Here is a 21,914-nt window from a genome sequence, read left to right as displayed (position 1 = left end):
GATATTAGGTGTTCTTTACAGGCTTACATGATTTCAAAATACTTTTTTTTTGCAATTTGCCATTTAAGCCTTCCATTTGCATATCAGATAAGAGTTCTGTTTGATAAAATACTTACATGCTTGAATCTATCAAAAAAAAAAAAAAAAACAACCCCAAATAATAATGCATCAAAGGCCACAATAAAGGATTTCAATCAAAATTTTTATTAATGATATCAGCAGCAAAAAATCATAGAGATGTTTTTAAAAATTACATAATATGAATTGGTTTTCATTAAATATAATTGCAATTGTTTTATACATTTAATAATAGTAATTATATAACATATAATAAATATATACTCGTATATATATATAAAAATTTAAAGCAGACAAAGTGGATTGGCCAAATGAAAACAATTAGAGTATGTAATGGCTAACGGACTGGAAGTTAATACAAAAATAAATCGAAATAAATTTAACATCAACATTGACTATCAAGGGCCAGTGATGGTTGTGGTGGGAAGCCCAAATTGCAGGCCAAACATTTTTTGAACAACATAAAGTACAATTAAATTTTGTCGATACTCGCTCCAGAGTAAAAGAATTCTTGCGAATATTAAAAAAAAAATACATATACCAATATATATATCTAAGATCGTCATCGTTTGTTTTTTTTTTCTTTTATTTCTTTAAAATAGCGGGGGGCGTTAAATTTTGTCGAACATTGAAAGTCTTAACATCTGAGGCCAAAAACAGAGATTTTCCTTTTTAAGGGTTTACAGGCGAAGGGGGGGAGGTTTCTTTAAAAGTAAGCTAAGCTTGTTGGTTTAAAAAGTTCTTCTTTTTCTTTTTTTTGTTACATTAATGTTAATATTTTCTTTATGATTAACTAAATAAAAGAAAAGATAAAATGTTTTATTTCCATTTGTTTTGTTTTGTTTAATTAAAATCAATGTAGTTTTTATGCATAAATGATCCCTGATGATAAGGTGCGTGGTTTAGTATTATTGTAGAGAATAATCTGTTTTTTTTTTCTTTCTTCATTTTGATCGTTCTAAGATGTGTCTCTTTTTTGCGTTTGTTGTGACTGCAAATGGCGCAATCAGAGTTTTGTTTTAAATCTTAACGAGCGTGATTCTTGCAGAAGGGACGACCACCCTTGTTGTAGAAGCTTTGGCCTTCCAAGTTTTGTTTGCAATACTGAAAAAATAAAAGAAGAGAAGAAGAGAAAATGTTTAATATGTTACTATTGAAGATGAGAAATTCACAAGTAAAAGAGGGCCAAGTTCGGCCGGGCCGAATCTTTTATATGCTCCAACATGAATCGCATTTGTCAAGTTCTTTAAATGACTTTTTCGAATAGAAAACCAGTAAGGAAAGCCAAAAGTCGGGGGGTGCTGATTATATAATACCCTTCACCACCTAGTGCATGCAGTACCTTTTATAGGTAGAACTTATCTCGAAATCTAGTCCGACTTTAATTTGGATACCAATTGAAATAGCAATTTAGGACCTTGTAAGATTTTCCTACCATAGGACAAAAGATTTGGATTTCCACATCTTTAAAAGGCCATATCGGATAAAAGATTATATGGGAGTAATATTGATGGTGGTTTTTACTGCCTTAAAAGTCCATATGGGATGATATACAGCGGTCAAAAAAAGTATTCATCATTAGCAAAATTGATAATAAATTCACTTATTTTGGGTAATTGAAGAAAATTTAAAGTAAACAAATAATGCAGTTTTATGCAATAGTTTATTTTTCGTGTTTATTTTTTTTTTTATTTTTTTTTTTATTTTTTTCGTGTTTTATGTTTTAAAATAAATTCAAAAAATAAATTTAATTAGCGCAAAAAATGCAATTTTATATAATAACACCAAAAACAGAACAAAAAAAGTATTCATCATTGATGTGCTATCATCAAAGTCAAATTCAAATATTATTTGGGAATCCCCCTTTTCTGTTTTATTTAGTAAAGGAGGCTTTGCCCTTGACAGCAAATATTTAATTTCATTGAAAATATAGTTTTTGTCAAAATGGGTCGTAAGCAAAACGACGTTTCTGATGAGGTAAAAGTTTTGATAATAAAACACCACAGGAATGGTTTAACTCAAAAAACTATCAGTGAAATATTAAATAGACCACGATCTACTATACAATCCATCATCAGAAAGTGGACAGAAACGAAAACTGTTGACAATAAACCAAGATCTGGTCGACCAAAAGCACTTTCAGTTGGAGATGTGCGTTGGCTAGTGCGGCAAGTTCAGAAAACTCCGAAGACAAATGCGACCATTCTTCGTAAAAACACTATGGAATATTTAGGGAAGGAAGTTACTACACAAACAATTCGAAATACACTCAAAAGGCATAGTTACAGAGGAAGAACTGCACGTAAGAAGCCCTTTATAAATAAAATAAACCGAGTGAAAAGGCTAAACTTCGCAAAAATGTATGTAAAACAGCCCGAATCATTTTGGAAAACAGTCATTTTTGCAGACGAGAGCAAGTTTATACTTTTTGGGTGCGATGGAAAGGTCATAGTGTACAGAAAACCAAATACAGAGCTTGAAGAACGAAACACAGTTGCTACTGTAAAACATGGTGGAGGTGGTTTAATGGTTTGGGGGTGTTTGGCGGCTTCAGGAGCGGGAAATCTTGAAATTATTAATGGAGTAATGGATCATAAGTATTACATTGACATTTTAAAGAGGAATTTAAAAGATAGTGCTGTAAAACTTGGGCTTGGTAATAACTTTCAATATTATCAAGATAATGACCCCAAACATTCTGCTTTAAATACCAAGATGTGGATGCTGTATAACTGCCCCAAAGTCATTAAAACTCCTCCTCAAAGTCCCGACTTGAACCCAATTGAACATCTTTGGGAACATCTCGAACGCAAATTGAGAACGCGCAATTTTTCGAGCAAGAGTCAAATGCAACAGGTGATAATGGAGGAATGGACTAATATAGACCAAAATATAACCGCTAAATTAGGCCAATCGATGTCAAACCGTTTAAAAGAAGTTATAAGACGCGGTGGTCGAATAACAAAGTATTAATTTTTTTAAATTATGTTATTTATTTTTTTGTTTTTTTGCAATGATGAATACTTTTTTTGTTTAATTTTTTGTGTTCAGCTGTAAAATGGCCCTTTTTGTTCCAATAAATACTATTTTTTTCTTTAAAAACAATGAAATTGTGTACATATATATCACACAAGCACTACTGCATCATTAGTTTAATATGTTTTTATTCCAATTGTCTTTTGTAGACTTATTAAAAAAAAAACATTGAATGATGAATACTTTTTTTGACCGCTGTATACACATTGGAGCTATATCTAAATTAGGACTGATTTTAATGAAATTTGGCGCACGTATTGAAACGTCAATTTAAACGTCTCATGTAAAATCGGGCGAAAATTGTGGATTCTACAGCCTTAAAAGGCCAAATCGGATGAAAGATATATATGAAAGCTATATCTAAATCTGAACTGATTTTTCTGAAATTTTGCACACATATAAAGACGTCAAATAAAGCACTTCATCAAAAATTTTGTAAAGATCGGACAAAAATTGTGACTTCTACAGCCTTAATAGTTCAAATCGGATGAAATATATATATGGCAGCTATATCTAACTCTGAACCGATTTTTATGAAATATTACACATACATTGAGACTTCACAAAAACGACTCCACGCCATATTTGGTAAAGATCGGACCAAAATTGTGGCTTCTACAGCTTTAATAGTTCAAATCGGATGAAAGATATATATGGGAGCTATATCCAAATCTGAACCGATTTTTATGAAATTTTCAGATATATTAAGTGCAGTAACAAAACAGTCCGTGCCAAATTTTGTGCAGATCGGTTGAAAATTGTAGCTACTACGGCCACTTAAGTGCAAATCGGGCGATACATATATATGGGAGCTATATCTAAATCTGGACCGATTTTTATGAACACATATGGAGACGTCAAATAAAACACCCCATGCCAAATTTTATAAAGATCGGTAAAAAAATGTGGCTTCTACAGCCATAAAAGTACATGTCGGATGAAAGATATATATGGGAGCTATATCTAAATCTGGACCGATTTTTATGTAATTCTGCACACATATGGAGACGTCAAATAAAACACCCCATGCCAAATTTTGTGAAGATCGGACGAAAATTGTGGCTTCTACAGCCTTAAAAAGCCATATCGGACGAAAGATATATATGGGAGCTATATCTAAATCTGAAGCGATTTTTATGAAATATTGCACATACATTGAGACTTCACAAAAACGACTTCACGCCACATTTGGGACGTCAAATAAAACTCCTCGTGCAAAATATTTTAAAGATCGGACTTAAACTATGCCTTCTACAGCCATTAAAGTACATGTCGGATGAAAGATATATATGGGTGCTATATCAAAATCTGGAACGATTTTTATGAAATTTTGCACACATACGTAGACCTCAAATAAAATACCCAATGCCAAATTTTGTAAAGATCGGACGAAAATTGTGGCTTCTACAGCCTTAAAAAGCAATATCGGATGAAAGATATATATGGGAGCTATATCTAAATCTGAAGCGATTTTTTTCAAAATCAATAGCGTTTATCCTTGGGCCAAAAAAGTGACATGTGCAAAATTTCGTGGCAATCGGACAACAAATACGACCTGCACTTTGATTACAAGAATATATGAACTCACAGACGGACATGGCTAAATCGAATCAGAAAGTGATTCTGAGTCAATCGGTATACTTATCAATGGGTCTAGCTCTTCTCCTTCTTAGCGTTGTAAACAAATGCACATAATACCCTGTACCACAGTGGTGGTGCAGGGTATAAACACCAGTCATAGAAAAACACCACCTCCAAAATTTCAGGCAAATCGAGTAATAATTGCGCTCCCCAGAGGCTCAAAAAAGGAAACTGAGACATCGGTTTATACGCCAGCTATATCAGGTTATATAGCGATTTAGACCATACTAAGAACAGTTGTTGGAAGTCATACCAAAACGACATATTTCAATCATATTGCATAAGAATTTCGCCCTCTAGAAGCCCAAGAAGTCTAATCGAAAGATCGGATTATATGGCGGCTATACCGGGATATAGACTGATTTAGACCATACTTAGCACAGTTGTTCGAAGTCAAAATTAAACACTTCATGCTAAATTTCGGCCAAATCGGATGAGAATTGCGCCCTCTAGAGGCTCAAGAAGTCTATTCGGGAGATCGGTTGGAATGTTGGAAGTCCTAACAGAACACTTCATGCAAAATTTCAGCCAAATCGGATAAGAATTGCGCCCTCTAGAAGCTCTAAAAGTCAAGATCCAAGGTCGGTTTATATGGCAGCTATATCAGGGTATGAACCGATTTAGACCATACCTGGCAAAGTTGTTGGATGTCATACCAAACCACCACGTGCAAAATTTCAGCCAAATCGGATAAGAATTGCGCCCTCTAGAAGCTCAAGAAGTCAAGATCCAAGGTCGGATTTTATGGCAGCTATATCAAAACATGGAACGATTTGACCCATTTACAATCCCCACACTTATAAGAAGTATTTGTGCAAAATTTCGAGCGCCTAACCTTACTCCTTCGAAAGTTAGCGTGCTTTCGACAGACGGACGGAGGGCTAACATGGCCAGATCGACTTAAAATGTCATGGCGATCAAGAATATATATACTTTATGGGGTCTTAGAAGCAAAATTCGTGGTGTTACAAACGGAATGACGAAATTGGTATACCCCTCATCTATGGTGGATGGTATAAAATGTGATGGAATATCAAAGACAATGAACTAGTCTTTGATAGTTGATTGTGATCACGGCTTGCCAGTGCAGAGGTTGTGGATTCGATGGCCACCAAAGCCTTTAACTCATAAAGGAATCAGAGTCTGATTTCAGAATGTCTCTATCAACTTACATGCTGACCACACAGCTACCACGTTGGCGCCAAACCAGGGATCCATATTAATTATACCCTCCACCATAGGATGGGGGTATACTAATTTCGTCATTCTGTTCGTAACTCCTCGAAATATTCCTCTGAGTCCCCATAAAGTAAACATATTCTTGATCGCCATGTCATTTGAAGTCGATCTAGCCATGCCCGTCCGTCTGTCTATCGAAAGCACGCAAACTTTCGAAGGAGTTAAGCTAGCTAGCTTATCTTCTTGGAGGCCACCGTAACGCAGTGATTAGCATGACCGCCTATGACGCTGAACGCCTGGGTTCGAATCCTGGCGAGACCATTAGAAAAATTTTTCAGCAGTGGTTTTCCCCTCCTAATGCAGGCAGCCTCATTATAGTCCGATTTCGCCGAAATTTTTGAAAGTTAGGGCCCTCGAAATTCTTCTTCAATTTAGCTCAGATAACTGCCATATAGACCGATCTCTCGATTTAAGGTCTTGGGCCCATAAAAGGCGAATTTATTGTCCAATTTTGCCAAAATTTGGGACAGTAAGTTATGTTAGGGCCTTCGACACCCTTTTTCAAGTTGGCCAAGATAGGTCCAGATTTATATAAATAGCTGCCATATAGACCGATATCTCGACTATATGTCTTGGACCCATAAAAGGAGCATTTATAATCCGAATTCGCCGAAATATGGTACGATAAGTTATGTTAGGCCCTTCGACACCCTTTTTTATTTTGGCCCAGATCGGTCCAGATTTTAATATAGCATCCATATAAAATCTCTCGTTTTAAGGTCTTGGATCCATAAAAGGCGCATTTTTAATCCGATTTCTCTGAAGTTTGGGACAGTGAGTTGTGTTAGGCCCTTCGACAATCCTTTTTTAATTTGGCCCAGATCGGTCCAGATTTGAATATAGCTTGTCGTATATGGTTCAGATCGATCTATATTGGGATATAGCTACCAAAAAGACCAATATTTTGTTCTACAAAATTGAACAATGACTTGTACTTATTAGACCACTCAATTTGGTCCAAATCGGACCATATTTTCATAAAGCTGCTATGGGGAATAAATTATACATTTTTCACCGAATTATGACGAAAGATGGTTTACATGTATACCCGAGGTGGTGGGTATCCAAAGTTCGACCCGGCCGAACTTAACGCCTTTTTACTTGTTCTTTTTTGATCTGGTAGGGGGATTTTCGGTTTCCTGCAATCCGCAAGACTTTAGAGATGTAGTTGATAGTTTCTTAGACAAATATGTCTGCTTGAATCAGGTCTGTTAACAGCGTTTGAAGGCTTCTAATAGAAGAACCGTATGCCTTCTAAAATAAAGCTTCCAAGAGGACTACCTTGCAACTTTTAAAGGTCTATGTATTTCTTCTGTAGTACCCCATAAATTTATATGAGACAGATGTGAATGTTTATTGAACTTCTGATGTTCTTAAGCAGTAATTCTGTCCTGTCTGTTCTGAAAGCCATGTTTTTACCGTGAAAGGCAAGTACTAACCTGGCAATGTCACTCAATGTTAAAAAGAAATAAACATGGAATTCGGGGACCAGGTGCAAAGCAAGGCCTTCAATTCGCCGCCGTTTACCGCTGGATGCATTCAGCACTAACTGCTGAGTCGTCCCACCCCTTCTATACACCTACAATAACAAAATTTTTTTTGGGTTCCTATCTAGGCCTCTGCGACTACTATCCTAGGAATCCTAAAAAATCCCCGTAGCATCTGTCGGTATCCTTTGCGAAGTCTAAAATTCTAAAAAAGATTTTGAGAATGGAGATTTTCCTCATACACAGTCACAATAAGAACACCGGTTTATATCTTTATCCACGATTTCCCTGCAAAATCCGTATAATTCCACTCTGAACCTAAAGGGTGATTTTTTAGCAATTATCTTTTTTGGCAACACTGGTTTAAACAGCTCACGCACATTCCGTCTTTTGTTTCACTGCCAAACATCCTCAGATTGGTCTATAATTTAACCATGAATCGTCTTACAAATGAACAACGCTTGCAAATTATTGAATTTTATTACCAAAATGCGTGCTCTGTTAAGAAAGTTCATCGCGCGCTTCTTCTTCTTCAGCGACGAAACTCATTTTTGGCTCAATGAGTACGTAAAAAAGCAAAATTGACGATTTTGGAGTGAAGATCAGCCAAAATCATTGCAAGAGCTACCAGTGCATCCAGAAACAATCACAGTTTGGTGCGGTTTATGGGCTGGTGGCATCATTGGACCGTACTTCTTCAAAGATGATGGGAATCGTAACGTATCTGTCAATGGTGAGCGCTATCGTGAGATGGCATTCAACTTTTATTTTGCCCAAAATGCAAGAGCTTGACTTGCATGACATGTGGTTTCAACAAGACGGTGCCACATGCTACACAGCATGCGTAACAATGGACCTATTGAGAGGCGAGTTCGGAAAACATTTTATTTCACATTTGAAACCGGCCAATTGGCCTCCAAGCTCGTGCGATTTTTGTGCTCGTAGTTTTTGTGTCCAAACTCATGTCTATACAGACAAGCCCACTTCAATTCACGCATTGGAAGACATAATTGAAGCATTTATTCGTGAGATGCCGGCCGAATTGTTTGGAAAGAGTATGCCAAAACTAAGCGGATGGACCATTTAAGGCGCAGTCAATGTCAACATTTGCATAAAATAATCTACAAACATTAAATTATAGAGACCGTACTATCGATTCAAATAAAGTTTTCATGAATTTTTCTGAATTTTTTTTTGGTTTTTTTTTGAAAAACTTTCCTTTAGCTCTTAAAAAATCACCCTTTATATTCGTTTAAGTTATTGCCTTTTGTAAAAATCAGTTCTTGATTGGCCTTTAGCATATTTCTACCTCAAATCTTCATTAAATAAAAATGTGAACAAAGGCGGCACTTTTCAAAATCCTTTCCCCCTTTGACCTTTTTTTAGCAAACCCTTTGCTCTTTACTCACTCACCCACACAATACAAATCACTTTGCATAATCATACCATTAACCTTTTGCAAGTGGCTATTTAATCTTTTAGAGTATAAACAAACAAACGAAAAATAAATTTTGCATATACTTACAGTGCAATTGAAACATTGACTATGGTAATTATGGTTCAAGGCCTCAACCCATCTATCACCGGCTTCAACGGGGAAACCGCAAGCGAAACACTTGGTGGTGAAGAGTTCATTCCAATCGGCTTCACAGTAGGGCATACCATCCTCCAGGAAGAATGGGGTATTGCCGAACAATTTGCCACAATGGCCGCAAGAGAAGCACTCAGGATGGAAATGTTTGCCAATGGCATTCAAGCAATCACCCTGTAACGTTTGAATATGAAGGGAAAGTTAGTTAATAATACCACAATAAAGACCACAGGGAAGGTTGGGGGGGGGGGGAGGAATCAAAATACTAACCTTGATTTTACCACCACATTTGCTGCAATTGGGAGCCAAGTACTTTTCGAAACAGTATTCACAGTAAAGATCACCCTTCTCCTCAACGAAGCCAATGTCTTGCAAGGGGCGACGGCAATTGCCATTGGTGCAGTGGAAGTGTTCGGGACACCAGATCTTGCCCAAGGCGGTAATGAAAGGACCTCTGTCAAAATATGCAAAAGGGTATATTCAAAAAAAAATTGGCAAAGTTAAGAGCAAGAGGTTAGTTTTGGGAACTTTTAACAAACAACACTTACGAAGTTATTTCATTATTGCATTGACAACATATAGGTCGCTTACCATCCTTAAGCAACTGACTGACAACCTCTTCATTCTCTGGCGACATGGGTTTATTGGGATCGGTGCCTTCTTTGCCTAGGGCCTTGACATTTATGCTAAATACTGGGCCATCTTTGGCCATTTCGCTTTGCCCATTGTTTTCTATGTAGGAGCGGCGATCAATGGCATGACTGGCTCTGGGGCGATTGGAGCTATCATTGTTGCGATATATCACAGTTTCCGAGGGAGGCAAATTGCCATTGTTAGTCATCTTGGGTTCGCAGACAGCGGTGTCGGTATTGCTGCTACTGACAGCATTGTTGGCAATTGCTCTCTTGGCCAAGGGGGAGGAAGGCTTAAATTTATTACTATTATCACATATATCCAAAACTTTGCCCATGGGATGATTAGCACTCAACTCATTGGTGTAAGGCCCCTTAGTCATTAATAATTGATGAGGCTCCTGACTGGGGGCTGTGGGCCTCAATTCCACACTTTGTTGTACAGCCACCACAGGTTTCAAGGCAGCCGGCTCTATGGGATTTATATCCTTGAAATCATCCAAATCCAAACGTTTGCGCACCACCATGGGACTGCGTGATAGATTCGAACTACTATTGCTGCGTAAACTCAAAGAACTGCCACTGTGCTGCGAGGCTGTAGGTCCCCCATTGGCCAGGCGAGCCTCGAGCATATTGGAGATGACTTTACCTGCCTCAGCCATGAAATTGTTCATTTGATTCTCCATATTGATTTTACTGATGGAGGCACTTAACATTGCTGTGGGATCATCACTGGGCGCCAAGTCAGTTCGCTTTAAGGTGGAAGCTACAGCAACAGCAGGTTCAGCATTAACATTTGCGTTATAGGAAGCATTTAGTTTAGGATTAGCATTGGATTTGCGAGGCAAGGTATCACTTAACATGGGCAATTTTGTTATGGACTCTGCAAAATGAAATTTAACAAAAACACAAAGCAAAAAGAACAGCAATCATTAACAAAACGGGAAAAAAACATGCAAGGCAAAACTTGAACAATTCAAAATCAAAAATGTATAACACTAGGAAAGAACAACAACATTGAAGAAACTATAAACATTGTGATGCTTGTTTGTTTATGACAAATTCTTAAACATAACAAAATTTGGGTAGGTATAAAAATGTCACCGTGATATATTTTCTTAACAGAACAGTGATATAAATATAATACTATATAACATATTTGGCACCAATATCAAGAATATTGATATACGCAATGCTATGCAAGTTCTCCAAAACTATATATGTTATAATATATCCATATGTTCCAGTTTACCAATTTAAAACGAAAGAAATCAGATATCGATATGGCAAAGTGTTGTAAGATCTGGGTGTTTTATAAACATTCTGGAAACCAGGGCTACAAAATCAAAGTCGAGCTTCTGATTTTCAACGATAAAGTTTTGATTTTCGACTAATAGTACGAATTAGTTGTTAAAATTCATAAGGTCGATTTGATTTTTGATTCTTGGTTTCTTAAACAGAACTTCTTGTCGTACATTACGGTTGTGATAACCACCAAAATTGATCCACCCTAATACAGAGTGATAAGAAACACATATAACCCTCGGTTTCTTGAACAAAACTTCTTAGAACTGTCGTAGATGATGATTGTGATAACTGCCAAAACTGACTCACCCTAATACAGAGTAGTAAGAAAACCATATCGAACACTAGAGAACGGATAGATGTACAGATAAAGTATGAGGAAGCCGGTTTGCTGAGACTTAAGGGGATGTGCGGTATGAATAGAAGATAGAAGCAGATTACAGTATCGCGTGATAAATATACTTGAGACTGTACTAAAAGTAGAGTCCAAAAGCAATGACACCTGTTCCTCGTATGCATTGGATTGATGGAACTCTAGCGCCACCGCCATTTGGTATGTCATGCTATACACCTGGTTTATCAGAGTTAGGAATTCCGTGCTACTTAGAAAATCCTTAATTGTTTTCCATGCCACTCCCCTACACATCTTCCCCGCATGCCCTACACATGCTATCACTTACCGCACCGATATTACATAAGTGAGCTCGTAGTCCTATGTGTCCCGTCATGATACCAATAGCTATAAATGATAAATATAGCTATTCAGTGAAAGTCTTGTCTGCGATGTTAGAAATGGATAAAAGCTAAGAGTTGATCACAACATACAGGTACAACTGAGGTGATCGGATATCTGAAGAGGATTATATACCTGAGACGATACTAGAAGTCGAGAGCAAAACACTGATGCCAGGAATACAATCTTGTATTGATAAAAAATTACAGCAACTGTAATCCGAAAAATCATGCTATACAGTAAGCTTGGAGCTAGGGCACTCAAAGAAGAAGTGCCTATATAAAGGAATCAAAGACTTTGTACTGCGTTATACACCAAGCAATGGGTTTGATTGGTCTTAACTTGCTAAAGTCCAGGCTAATGTTAATTTTTCTTCATTCAAATATGGCCACATACTTCCACACAGTGTCACCTAGTCACTGGTAGTGAGCTAAAATGTGCCACGACTTCACCCGTAGAACGATAAAAAGATGGGTTGAGGAATCGAGTTAGTAGCACATCATCCTGGAAAACTTGAAAAAATGACTTTCGAAAAACGAAGAAGATTGAAAACGAATGCCCGCTTTGTTAACGAACTCCTCAAACATTTAAAGGAGCATGACTTGCGCATCTGTATATGGAATGTCCGAACTCTTTAAAGTGGGGGTGCAATATATGCACTGCCGGATGCATTAAAAAGTACAGGGCAGACATTTCAATGGGAAGTCTGATGGATCTGAAAAGGCTCCACAACTACACCGAGAGGTAATGCCTTATATTGTATTATAGCAGCGATGAGTGGATGCATAAATCGGAATCCTAAACATCTTGTCTCCAGGTTAACTTCGGTGAATGGGACGCTAGCCACAATCCGCATAAATGCAAAATTTTTTAACATCTGTCTTATTTGTGCCCATACCCCGATGGAAGACAAGGACGAACAGAGCATGGATATTTTCTACGACCACCTAGAAAGAAAATATGACCGCTGTTTCGCCCATGATTTTAAATTTGTTCTGGTAGATTATAATGCGAAAGTAGGGAAGGAAGATATTTTTGGCCAAATGCTTGGCACCTCAGCATACAAGAGCCTTGCACAAGAAAGGGGTCAAGTCAGTATATGCCAACTACAGAGGAATTAGTCTCATTTCCATCACATACATGATACTATCGAGCTTACTATTTGAAAGATTAGAACCAAAGGTCAATGACTTAATTGTTCCATATCAGTGAGCATTTAGACCTGATAAATCCGGCATAGACCAGATATTTACATTGCACTAAATCATGGAAAAGTCCCGAGAAGGACAAATCAACACCTACCATCTTCTCGTTGGCTTTAAAGCCCCCTTCAAACCCGTTCAAAGCTATTTTAAGCCATGTTCGAGTTTGGTACCCTTGCAAAACTAATACGAATTTGAGGTATGCCGCTTGCTGATATACGCTTCGCATTTAGAATAGAAAAACAGCTCTCCGAACCGTTCAATACCAAACAAAGTTTCAAACTTAGGAAGCTCGCCATGCTGATGGAAGACATGTTCGGCCACAGTTCCATCATGGATGCTATTGTTGCGTAGGTTAAAATGCGGATGATCTCCGAATATCTGGCACCGGTACCGATTGGAATTAAGACATTCTGGATTCGTTTCCCGGTAGGCATGAATGGAGGGCGAATGCTGTGTTTGAGGGGGATGGTACCTAGATCTTCATTGATTGCTCCAAGATGGAGTCAGGGATAGGATTGGAGGTCTACTCCGAAGCAATCAACATCGGGATGTCTCTAAGACTACCGGCAGAGGTCTTAGCCATTACAGTACCCCCAAGAAAAATTCTGGTAAGGGAACAACCGTTCTCAAAACTCAGGATTTATGTGGACAGTGGGGCCACGCTTTGACCTTGAGCCTTGGTTTCAAGGACTGTAAGGTTGAGATGTGTTGCGCATTGTTTGGAGTCTCTGGTTAGGCTTTGGGTCCACGATGTGATGCTGATATGGGTTCCCGGACATGAAGGTTTTCTGTGGAATGAAGGGGCTGACAAATGCACCAAGACGGGTTCGTCTGCGCCAGGTGAACCATGCACCGATCTTGCCTACGTGCCATATATTGAACTATCGAATACTGTAGAGGAGATAGCCAGAGCGGGTTGGCTACGAAATGGGACTTAGCGGATGGTTGCTAGACTGCTAAGGCACTCTGCCCTGTCATCGACCGGAGAAGAACGTAGGAGTTACTGGCGTTCGATGAGAGATCGCTGAGCACATTGTCTGGGTCATAACCGGACACTGTGCCATAGGCCGCATGGCGGTGTACATGGGAATACCGCACAATGACTTCTGCAGGAGTTGTCTTGATGAGGATGAGGTGGAGATTATTGAGAGCTTTCTCTGCTCATGTCAGGGTCTGCAGGGACGCAGGCTCTCCTTTCTGGGGAGGCGGTTCTTTTGCAGTCTGGGTGATCTTGCAAACGTACCTCGGGGATGTATCCTGAGATTTGTCAACAGAACGGGATGGTTTTGACAGCGAGTGCGCTAATATCCGATGAAGATATGCGTTCTACGTGGTTCTCCATACGTCCTGATTTATTTATTTGTGTATAACCTATGGATGTGGTCAAAGGTCTCCATCTTCTCACTCTTTTCTTTCTTTCTAGGGTATCGCAATGGGCCAAACTGGCCTTCAAATGAACTCACCTATGGTGGGCAAACCATTCAACCTAACCTTCAGATAGAGAGACAATCTATAGTATGATGTCTGAAATATCCGTCTAGAGAAGACTATATAAAAGATGCAGGTGTGAATAGGTTTGGCACACTACTCACAAGAGAACACATGGTACTTGCCTATGCCGATGACATTAATATTATGGGTCGGTTACCGTAAGAAGCAATTTCAGCCCTGGCTAGTTTCGAAACGAAACTAATGAGAGTGAGTGTAGCTGTCAATGGAGATTAGGCAAAGTGGATGTTATTCCACAAATCCTGTACATTGGGGAAGATTAGGAAAATGTAGACAGTTGGGAACAAATCCCTTGAGATGGTCATGCCACTTTGGATCAAGCAAGCAGTTCAAGAGCAAAGCCACCTCTTGACAGACCAAAATCACACTATACAAGACGCTGATATTATTCGTATTGTTGTATGGTTCCGTAGTATGGCTGCTTGCAGCAGCAGATGAGGTAGTACTTGGAGTGTTTGAGGGAAATATCCTTCGTAAAATATATGGAGATATAGAAAGTAGTAAAATCCCAACAATTGGGTTTCGGGGTTGGTATTTCGAGCGAGGATACTGCCGCCAGAAAACTAGAAGAATGCGAAGCTCTTTACGGTTACGCAGTCCACGTTAGTAAAGTGGAGGAGAATCACACTGTAATGACAAAAATTCTATAGAAGATCCACCTCCTGACAAGATGAGGTGAATACTGAGGGAAAATAAGATGGAGCTTACAAGCATAACTATACAAAATCGGTGAAGCCGGGTAACAGCGTGTTTACACGTCAAAAAATAAAATGTTTGGAATACAATTGCGACAAACAAATGTGTTTTATTGGAAAAGTGCTATGTTTATAGTAACTGTTCCATATTTGCCACATTTTGATGTAAAAGTCGCCTCGGCTATGGTAAAACTATAAGAAACTCCGTCTGTGGTAAAGGATGGGTCTTTTTTGCGAAAATTCCAAACTTCTTTTAAGCCAAAAATGTTTCGTTTACGGCAAAAGATGGTTAGTGCAACCAAGAGATAATTCGTTTGGCTTTTTTATATATTGTGTCTCTTCCAATTGGCAGAGAATGTAGCTCAAAAGAAGACTAACTTTTTTTCATTGAGTAAAGCTCAGTCAGCCAGTTGTCAGTATTGGTAGGATTAGGATCGTGTGCGGATTTAAAGTAGAAAAAACTCTCATATTTCCAATAGCACAAACAAGAAAGCTTGCACCAAACGACGCCAGGAGGCAACACAATGTTAGTATTTTGTTCCTTAAACAAATATCCATCCTTTGTATTCGTCACAAATTCTTGCAATTTTTTCGTAAACAAAATCCTAATGTTTTCCATAAAGGAAGTTTATTTGTGGCAAAGTTCATTTCCGGTAAATATTTTTTTTTTTTTGTGTAGGGCATTTAAAATGATTAAAGATTATGCGAGAAAAAGGTTTTGTAAACATTCGTCTGGACTTACAAATGGTTTCTTTAAGGTTCTTAAAAGTTTTGTAAACATAACATTCGTCTTGACTTACAAATGGTAAGTGTAACCAAAAATAATATCTTTGTAGCAACTTCAAAATCCAGTTGGCATTACAACCAACTATAATAAATATGCTTATAAATGCTAAAACAAAAATCACGCAATATTTTCATATAATTCTGGTTAAACCAAACGTTTGACCTAAAATCAATAACAAATAAAATAAATCAAATTAAATCGTCATGCAATTAAACACAAATAGAGAAAAGAACGCATCAAACACATAACACAAGATTCTGTGCAAAATGTCTGACCTGACTTGGGTGCCGCAGCTGTTGCACAATGGTATACGGACTCCGGGGCCAGCGGGCTTATTCATAACACCACGTCCACGTTTGGGGGCCGAGGTGGCGCCAAAGGCACCGCCCTTGGGAGCAACGCCACCGCCTGTACCTGAACCTGCAGAACCAGCAGAACCGCCAACATTAGATTGATTGGGCACATTGGATGTGGTAGTGGTAGCCGAAGAAGCATTTGAAGCTGCTTTTGGTGCTGGTGCGGCGGCGGCGCTTTGTGATTGTTGTTGCTGCTTTTGCGATTGCTGGCAAGAGGCGGCAATATTAGAAGCATTGCTGCCCGAACCTAAGGAAGCATTCGGCCGATAGGCGGCACCATTACTAACATTGTTATTGTTATTTGATTGCATTGCTTGCTGTTTGCAGCACGTATGACCGGGACGACAGAATGTGCCCGTGACGGGGCAAACAACCGTCGATGATGCAGTAGAAGTAGTAGCATTTTGGTTGTTTTGGTTAGTACCAGCTGTGATCGATTTATAAGCTTGATTATTAGTGGTAGCAGAAGCTTTGGTTACACTAGAGCTAACGGTGTTTACTTGTTGTTGTTGTTGTTGTTGTGAAGATGATACTGACGAATATGTAGTTAATGATTTCTGTTGTTGTTGTTGCTGTTGCTGTTGCTGCAAGGAAACGATAGATGATCCATATGCAGTAGACAATTGCTTTTGTTCCTGCTGTTGGTAGCAGCTTGCCGATGTATTAGCCATCGTTTTATTAGAGGCTCCAGAAACAATATAGCTCGGCGGCTTAGGTTCATCGTTAAGAGGTAGAAGTGGTTTGGTGGGGAACTTCTCCGTCGGTTCCGGGCTGTGAAATTCCGGAAATTTCGACAGATTGGCGGCACGAGCGCTAATGGCCTGCGATTGTGGTGTCAAATTGGTTATTTCCTGCTCCAGACCCGACAGACGTCTGGCCTGATTGGCCACATAGCCCTTGCCATACGAAGTCTGCGATTGTCTCCTCTCTTGCATTGAGGAGCTTTGCGAGCCCGTGCGAATTTCCACTGTCTTGGCCGAGGAAGTGTGTTCATATTCTTCGGTCACCTTGCGGCGACGTTCTATTTGGGTATTGCCCACTTGAGTGGTGGTTTGTGACTGCATTTGGCTCTGCTGCTGTTCGGCCATGCGGGAGGACTGTTCCCGTCTCTGGACTGACATATTACCAACTTGGTATTCTTCCCTCCTTTCTGGCTGTTGCGTATAGCTCTGCATGCCCGATTGACTGGAGCTTTCGGTGTGGGAGAGCATTCGCTCTTGTTTTTGCTGCGCCTGTTGGGCTCCCAAATAGCTTTGACCGGTAGTTATGGAGCCGGCCTGCAAGACCCTTGGACTCATGGTGGAGACCTCATTCTCCTTCATGCGGGGAGCCCTGATGGCTGCCAAGGGATTTGGTGGTGGTCCAGGTGCTGGGGAGCGTGCCCGATCTGGAAATGGAGAGGCTGATCGAACATCATAAGGACGGGCATGCGTAGCGGCACATTCATCAAAGCACAGCTTTTCGGGAGTTTGATAACGTGGCACAATGGGAGCTGGCCTGGAGGGTGTATAAGGCCGTGAGGGGGGCTGCGATTGATCTCTCACCACATGTTCGTCGAGTGGTTGAAAGGCCATGGTCACTGGACCTGAACGATCTTCAATAATAATGGGAATCGTGGTTGGTTTAGTCGCCTGAGGTCTGGTGGGCATAGTGTGAGTGGAGTGAGCAGAAGCTTTCGCCATTGCAGTGCTCTGCTGTTGCCTGTGGTCCGTTTGCGAACTCATGACCGTTGTGGAACCATAGGCAGCAGCAGTCGATTGTTGTTGTTGTGTGTTAGTGTTGCCACTGCTGCTGGGGCGTGTCGACATTTGGGCCACTGGTTTATGTACAGTGTTTTCGTTAGAGCCATTGCTGTAGCCGGGAGTCTTAGGGGTATCAACAAAAGCCAGGGGAACGTTTTCCCTCAACTCTGGAGGTTCGGGAGTGCGTACGGGACTTTGCGAGGGCAACACTGTCCAATTGCGTTGATATTTGGGAATATTTTCGGGACGATGCAGACCCGTTGAGGTGTGCGGATGCATGTGACTAAGCGGTGAGGGTGGTGGGAAAATGACTTCAGAATGCTCGAGCTCATGGGCGGTTTCTTCGATCACTTCGCGGGCTTCGAGTTTGGACATTGTGCTGCTGGCAGCCTTGTCATAGGCCATGGTATAAGAGGATGATGCTGTGGAAGCTTGTGTTAGATTCGAGGCATATGAGGAGGATAGCTGTTGTTTCTGATGTTGTTGTTGTTGTTGTTGGTGCTGTTGTTGGACTGCGGAAGAGGTGTTAGAGGAAGAAGAGCTAGCTTTGGTAGAGGAATACAATGAGGATTCTTCACGTGTGTTAGTCTGTTGTGGTGGTGGTTGTTGTTGTTGTTGTTGTAGCTGGTATTGTTGTGAGGTAGTAGTGTTCGTTTTTTGTTGTTGTTGTTGCTTTTGTAGTAGCTCTTGCTCCTTCTGGGAGAAATAACTACGTCTTTTCTGATAGCGATCTTGAGCATCACAAAACTTTTGATATTCGATATCACTTTCGGCCTTGGTATAGGTTAGCGAATTTCTTGGTGTGGCTGGAGTCGAGGTAGAGGACAAAGGTTGATTGGATGGTTGGAATGCTTGCATAGCCGCAAATGCTGACGTCGAAGACTTCCGTTTATCGGTGGTATAGTACTCAACTTCATCCAGCGATTGTTTGCGTATGCCCAATTCCTCTTCCTTGTCGAGCACCTGAAATTCCATCTTCTTCTTCTCCTTCTCCTTTTGCTCTTCCTCAAACCGGTGAGTGGCATTTTCAGGATCCAGAGGAGTGTATGGTCGTTCAGGTGCTGTACGCAACGCCTCCGACATGGTCAGTACACCTGAGGGTGTGGGCAAGTCCAAAATATGAATGGGAACATCGTGATCGAAATGGCCTTCGAATGGTCGATCGGGAGCTACGGTAAGAGCACTTAGAAATGGTGATTTTGGACGATAATCTTCACGTACATATGGTTTCATATCCATGGGAGGGGGCATATAGGGAACGGTCTCTTCGGGCAGCGGTACACCCTCCGAAGCGGGGGGAGCAAATTTCAATTCAAAAGCGGGTGCAATTGTCATCGCCTTGCTTAGCGATGGAGTATCCCAAATGGAATTGATGGGAACATGCTCGGGCTCAGGTGTGGGTGATAGTGGTCTCTCATATGGTTCGGGCTTCACCTCTTCAGTCGTCTCCTTGGCCATGACCTTGGAGATTTCCTCGGAGGGTTCCACCTGAAATGAGCAATCACAGGGTTTGGGACACAAACAATCCACCATGTGGAAGGGAGTCTCCGGGGCAGTGGTCAATACGGCCACCATAGGATTGATCCATTCTTTGGGTACGGGATTGGGAATTTTCGTAGGAGGTATTTGCTTTACGGGTGCTATTTCGATTTTTATTTCGGGAGTGGGTTGGAAAATTCGCTGACTTTCTAGAATATGGGAGCGGTCTTCTACCACCAAGCAATCTTCCTTGACCTCCACTTGGCCTTCTTCTTCTTCTTCGACTTCTTGGGACACTTGATGGGACTCTTGATTATCTTGTGTTGGTTGGGTTAAGGGTTTTTCATGCTCATCGACTTCATTACCTTGTTGGTTGGGAGTTTCCATAACTTTTACTTCGGGTTCATCCTGGAAGACCACGCGCCTAGGACCTTGTGCTTGCTGCTGGGGCACTGGGCTAGGTGTTACCTCTCGCACCATATCCACCAGTTTATAAGTGCAAAGCGAAGGCACCAAAGTTTCGACACAGTCTTGAGCACTGCGGCGCCCTGACATATACTCCGAAGCACTGAGATTCAATTGGTCTTGGCTTTGCTGCATAGATGCCACCTCCATGTCCATGTGATAGTCAAACTCTGAACCGGATTGGTCATAGAGTTGTTGCATTTGATACGCCTGTACTTGAGCGGCATACATGCGCTGGTATTCCTCCGAAGTAGTGGTGGCTGTAGTGCAGGTAGAGGTATATGAATCGGAGCCAGACTCACATTCAGTTGACTGGACGCCAGCGGTGAGTTGTGGCGCCGAACGACTTTGCCACTGAGTTTGGCTTTGTGGGGCTTGGGTAGCCATAGTTTCAGCAGGTGCCTGACCTTGCTGTGGTTGCTGTTGTTGTTGGTAATGCTGTGCCTGCGCCTGATGCTGCTGTTGCTGCTGCTGTTGTGGTTGCGTTTGCTTCTCCCCTATCTCGGGAGGAGGCGGATTTTCTATGGGTTTCACTTCAACATGCTGTGTCTCCGGTGGCGCAATGTAGAGAGGTGCAGCAGTGGGAGTGCGGTGACTATCTTCCTGCTGGGGAGGCCAACAGAAATTCGAGCGCATTCGCCGATTGGCCTCCTCAACTTCGTAGTCCTCTTCAAAGTACGTCTCAGCATATTGCGGTTGCAAGCCTTCCTCTGTGGTTTCGTCTATTCAACGAGTTTTTCCAACAACCATCGCAGGATTGAGGAGGGTGTAATGGCGGATTCCGTTTTTTGGCAGCGTTTCCGTAAACGTGTTTTTTTTTGTGACATTTACAACAACAGTTTGGAGAATGACAATGATGATGGCCATGATAATGATAATGATGATGATGGTGATGGTGACGAAGTGATGCATTTGAATGTGCGGTTTTGTGTTTTTTCGGTTTAAAAGATTTTAGGTTAGTGGTTACATTTTCTCCAATTGTGTGAATAAGGGACAAGTTGGTTTGTTCAACCAGTGATAGACAGATGTATTTTTTATACATTTAATGTTGGATTTTGTTCGTATGTTTGTTTAGGAGAAAGAGAAAATAAATAAAAATCGTTTTCATGTTAGATTTGTTGCAAGCAGCGGATGCAGATTTTTATTTTATCGCTTAACTATATACAGCTAAAACAAAGCTCTAAGGCTTGTGGTGAGTGAGAGCAGCGTGTCTGTACTATGTAAGGAAAGAAGAAACAAAAAAAAAGGTGTAACACACAAGTTGACCCTTTAATTTGTCTTAGTGTTTTTTTTTTCAGGGGCTTATGGTGTATGTAAATGATGTAGAGATGACTTGTTATATTTTTTTTGACATAGTTGTTGCTTGAAATTTGAAAAAACAATTATAATCTTTATAACAGTTTTCAATAATGTATAACAGATTTGAAAAAAACTGTTATACAACAGAGGAAAACGGAGCGAATTCAATACAATTTTATTTTAAATCAAGGCAAAAATGTTTGCTAAAACCTCCAACACAACTTGTTAATGTTTTATATTCATATTGAGGTCAAGGACAAAATACATATATCCGCCATATGTGACTTTTGGGGACATAATTTAGTAAACCCAATACTATAGGGTAGAGGGTATATTCCCCCTACAAGGTATATATTATAGATCGTCATAAAATTTTAAAAATTTATTTTCGATGTCCTGTGTCTGTCCGTCCATCAGTTGTAATCACGCTACAACCTTCAAAAATTGAGCTATTGACCAGAAATTATGCACAGGTCAGTAGTTCACCCACACAAAGGCCGATCTCCCACTTTAAAGCCATGGGCTCGTAATAGCGTCTTTTACTACATAATATTGATAAAATAAATACCATTTCATTCAGTTGCTGGATTTACGTCCAGGCCATGGGCTCATTAAATCGTCTTATACTACCCCAT

General features: G+C 40.2%; 1 protein-coding gene across 1 annotated transcript in view; it reads right to left on the bottom strand.

Annotated features, from left to right (window-relative positions):
* Nucleotides 1–670: 670 nt before the first annotated feature.
* Nucleotides 671–21,914, bottom strand: part of LOC106089457 (PDZ and LIM domain protein Zasp) — a 538,225-nt gene continuing 516,981 nt past the window's right edge. The window contains exons 12-16 of the mRNA XM_013255315.2: nt 18,101–20,702; nt 16,214–17,995; nt 9,343–9,526; nt 9,007–9,246; nt 671–1,182 (exon numbers count right to left, since the gene is read on the bottom strand). Coding sequence (XP_013110769.2) covers nt 1,105–1,182; nt 9,007–9,246; nt 9,343–9,526; nt 16,214–17,995; nt 18,101–20,702 — 4,886 coding nt within the window. The 3' untranslated portion in view covers nt 671–1,104. The remainder of the gene's footprint in view (nt 1,183–9,006; nt 9,247–9,342; nt 9,527–16,213; nt 17,996–18,100; nt 20,703–21,914) is intronic.

This window comes from Stomoxys calcitrans, chromosome 5, assembly GCF_963082655.1.
Source record: "Stomoxys calcitrans chromosome 5, idStoCalc2.1, whole genome shotgun sequence".
NCBI classification, from domain to species: Eukaryota; Metazoa; Arthropoda; class Insecta; order Diptera; family Muscidae; genus Stomoxys; species Stomoxys calcitrans.
This window is presented reverse-complemented; position numbering and strand designations above follow the sequence as displayed.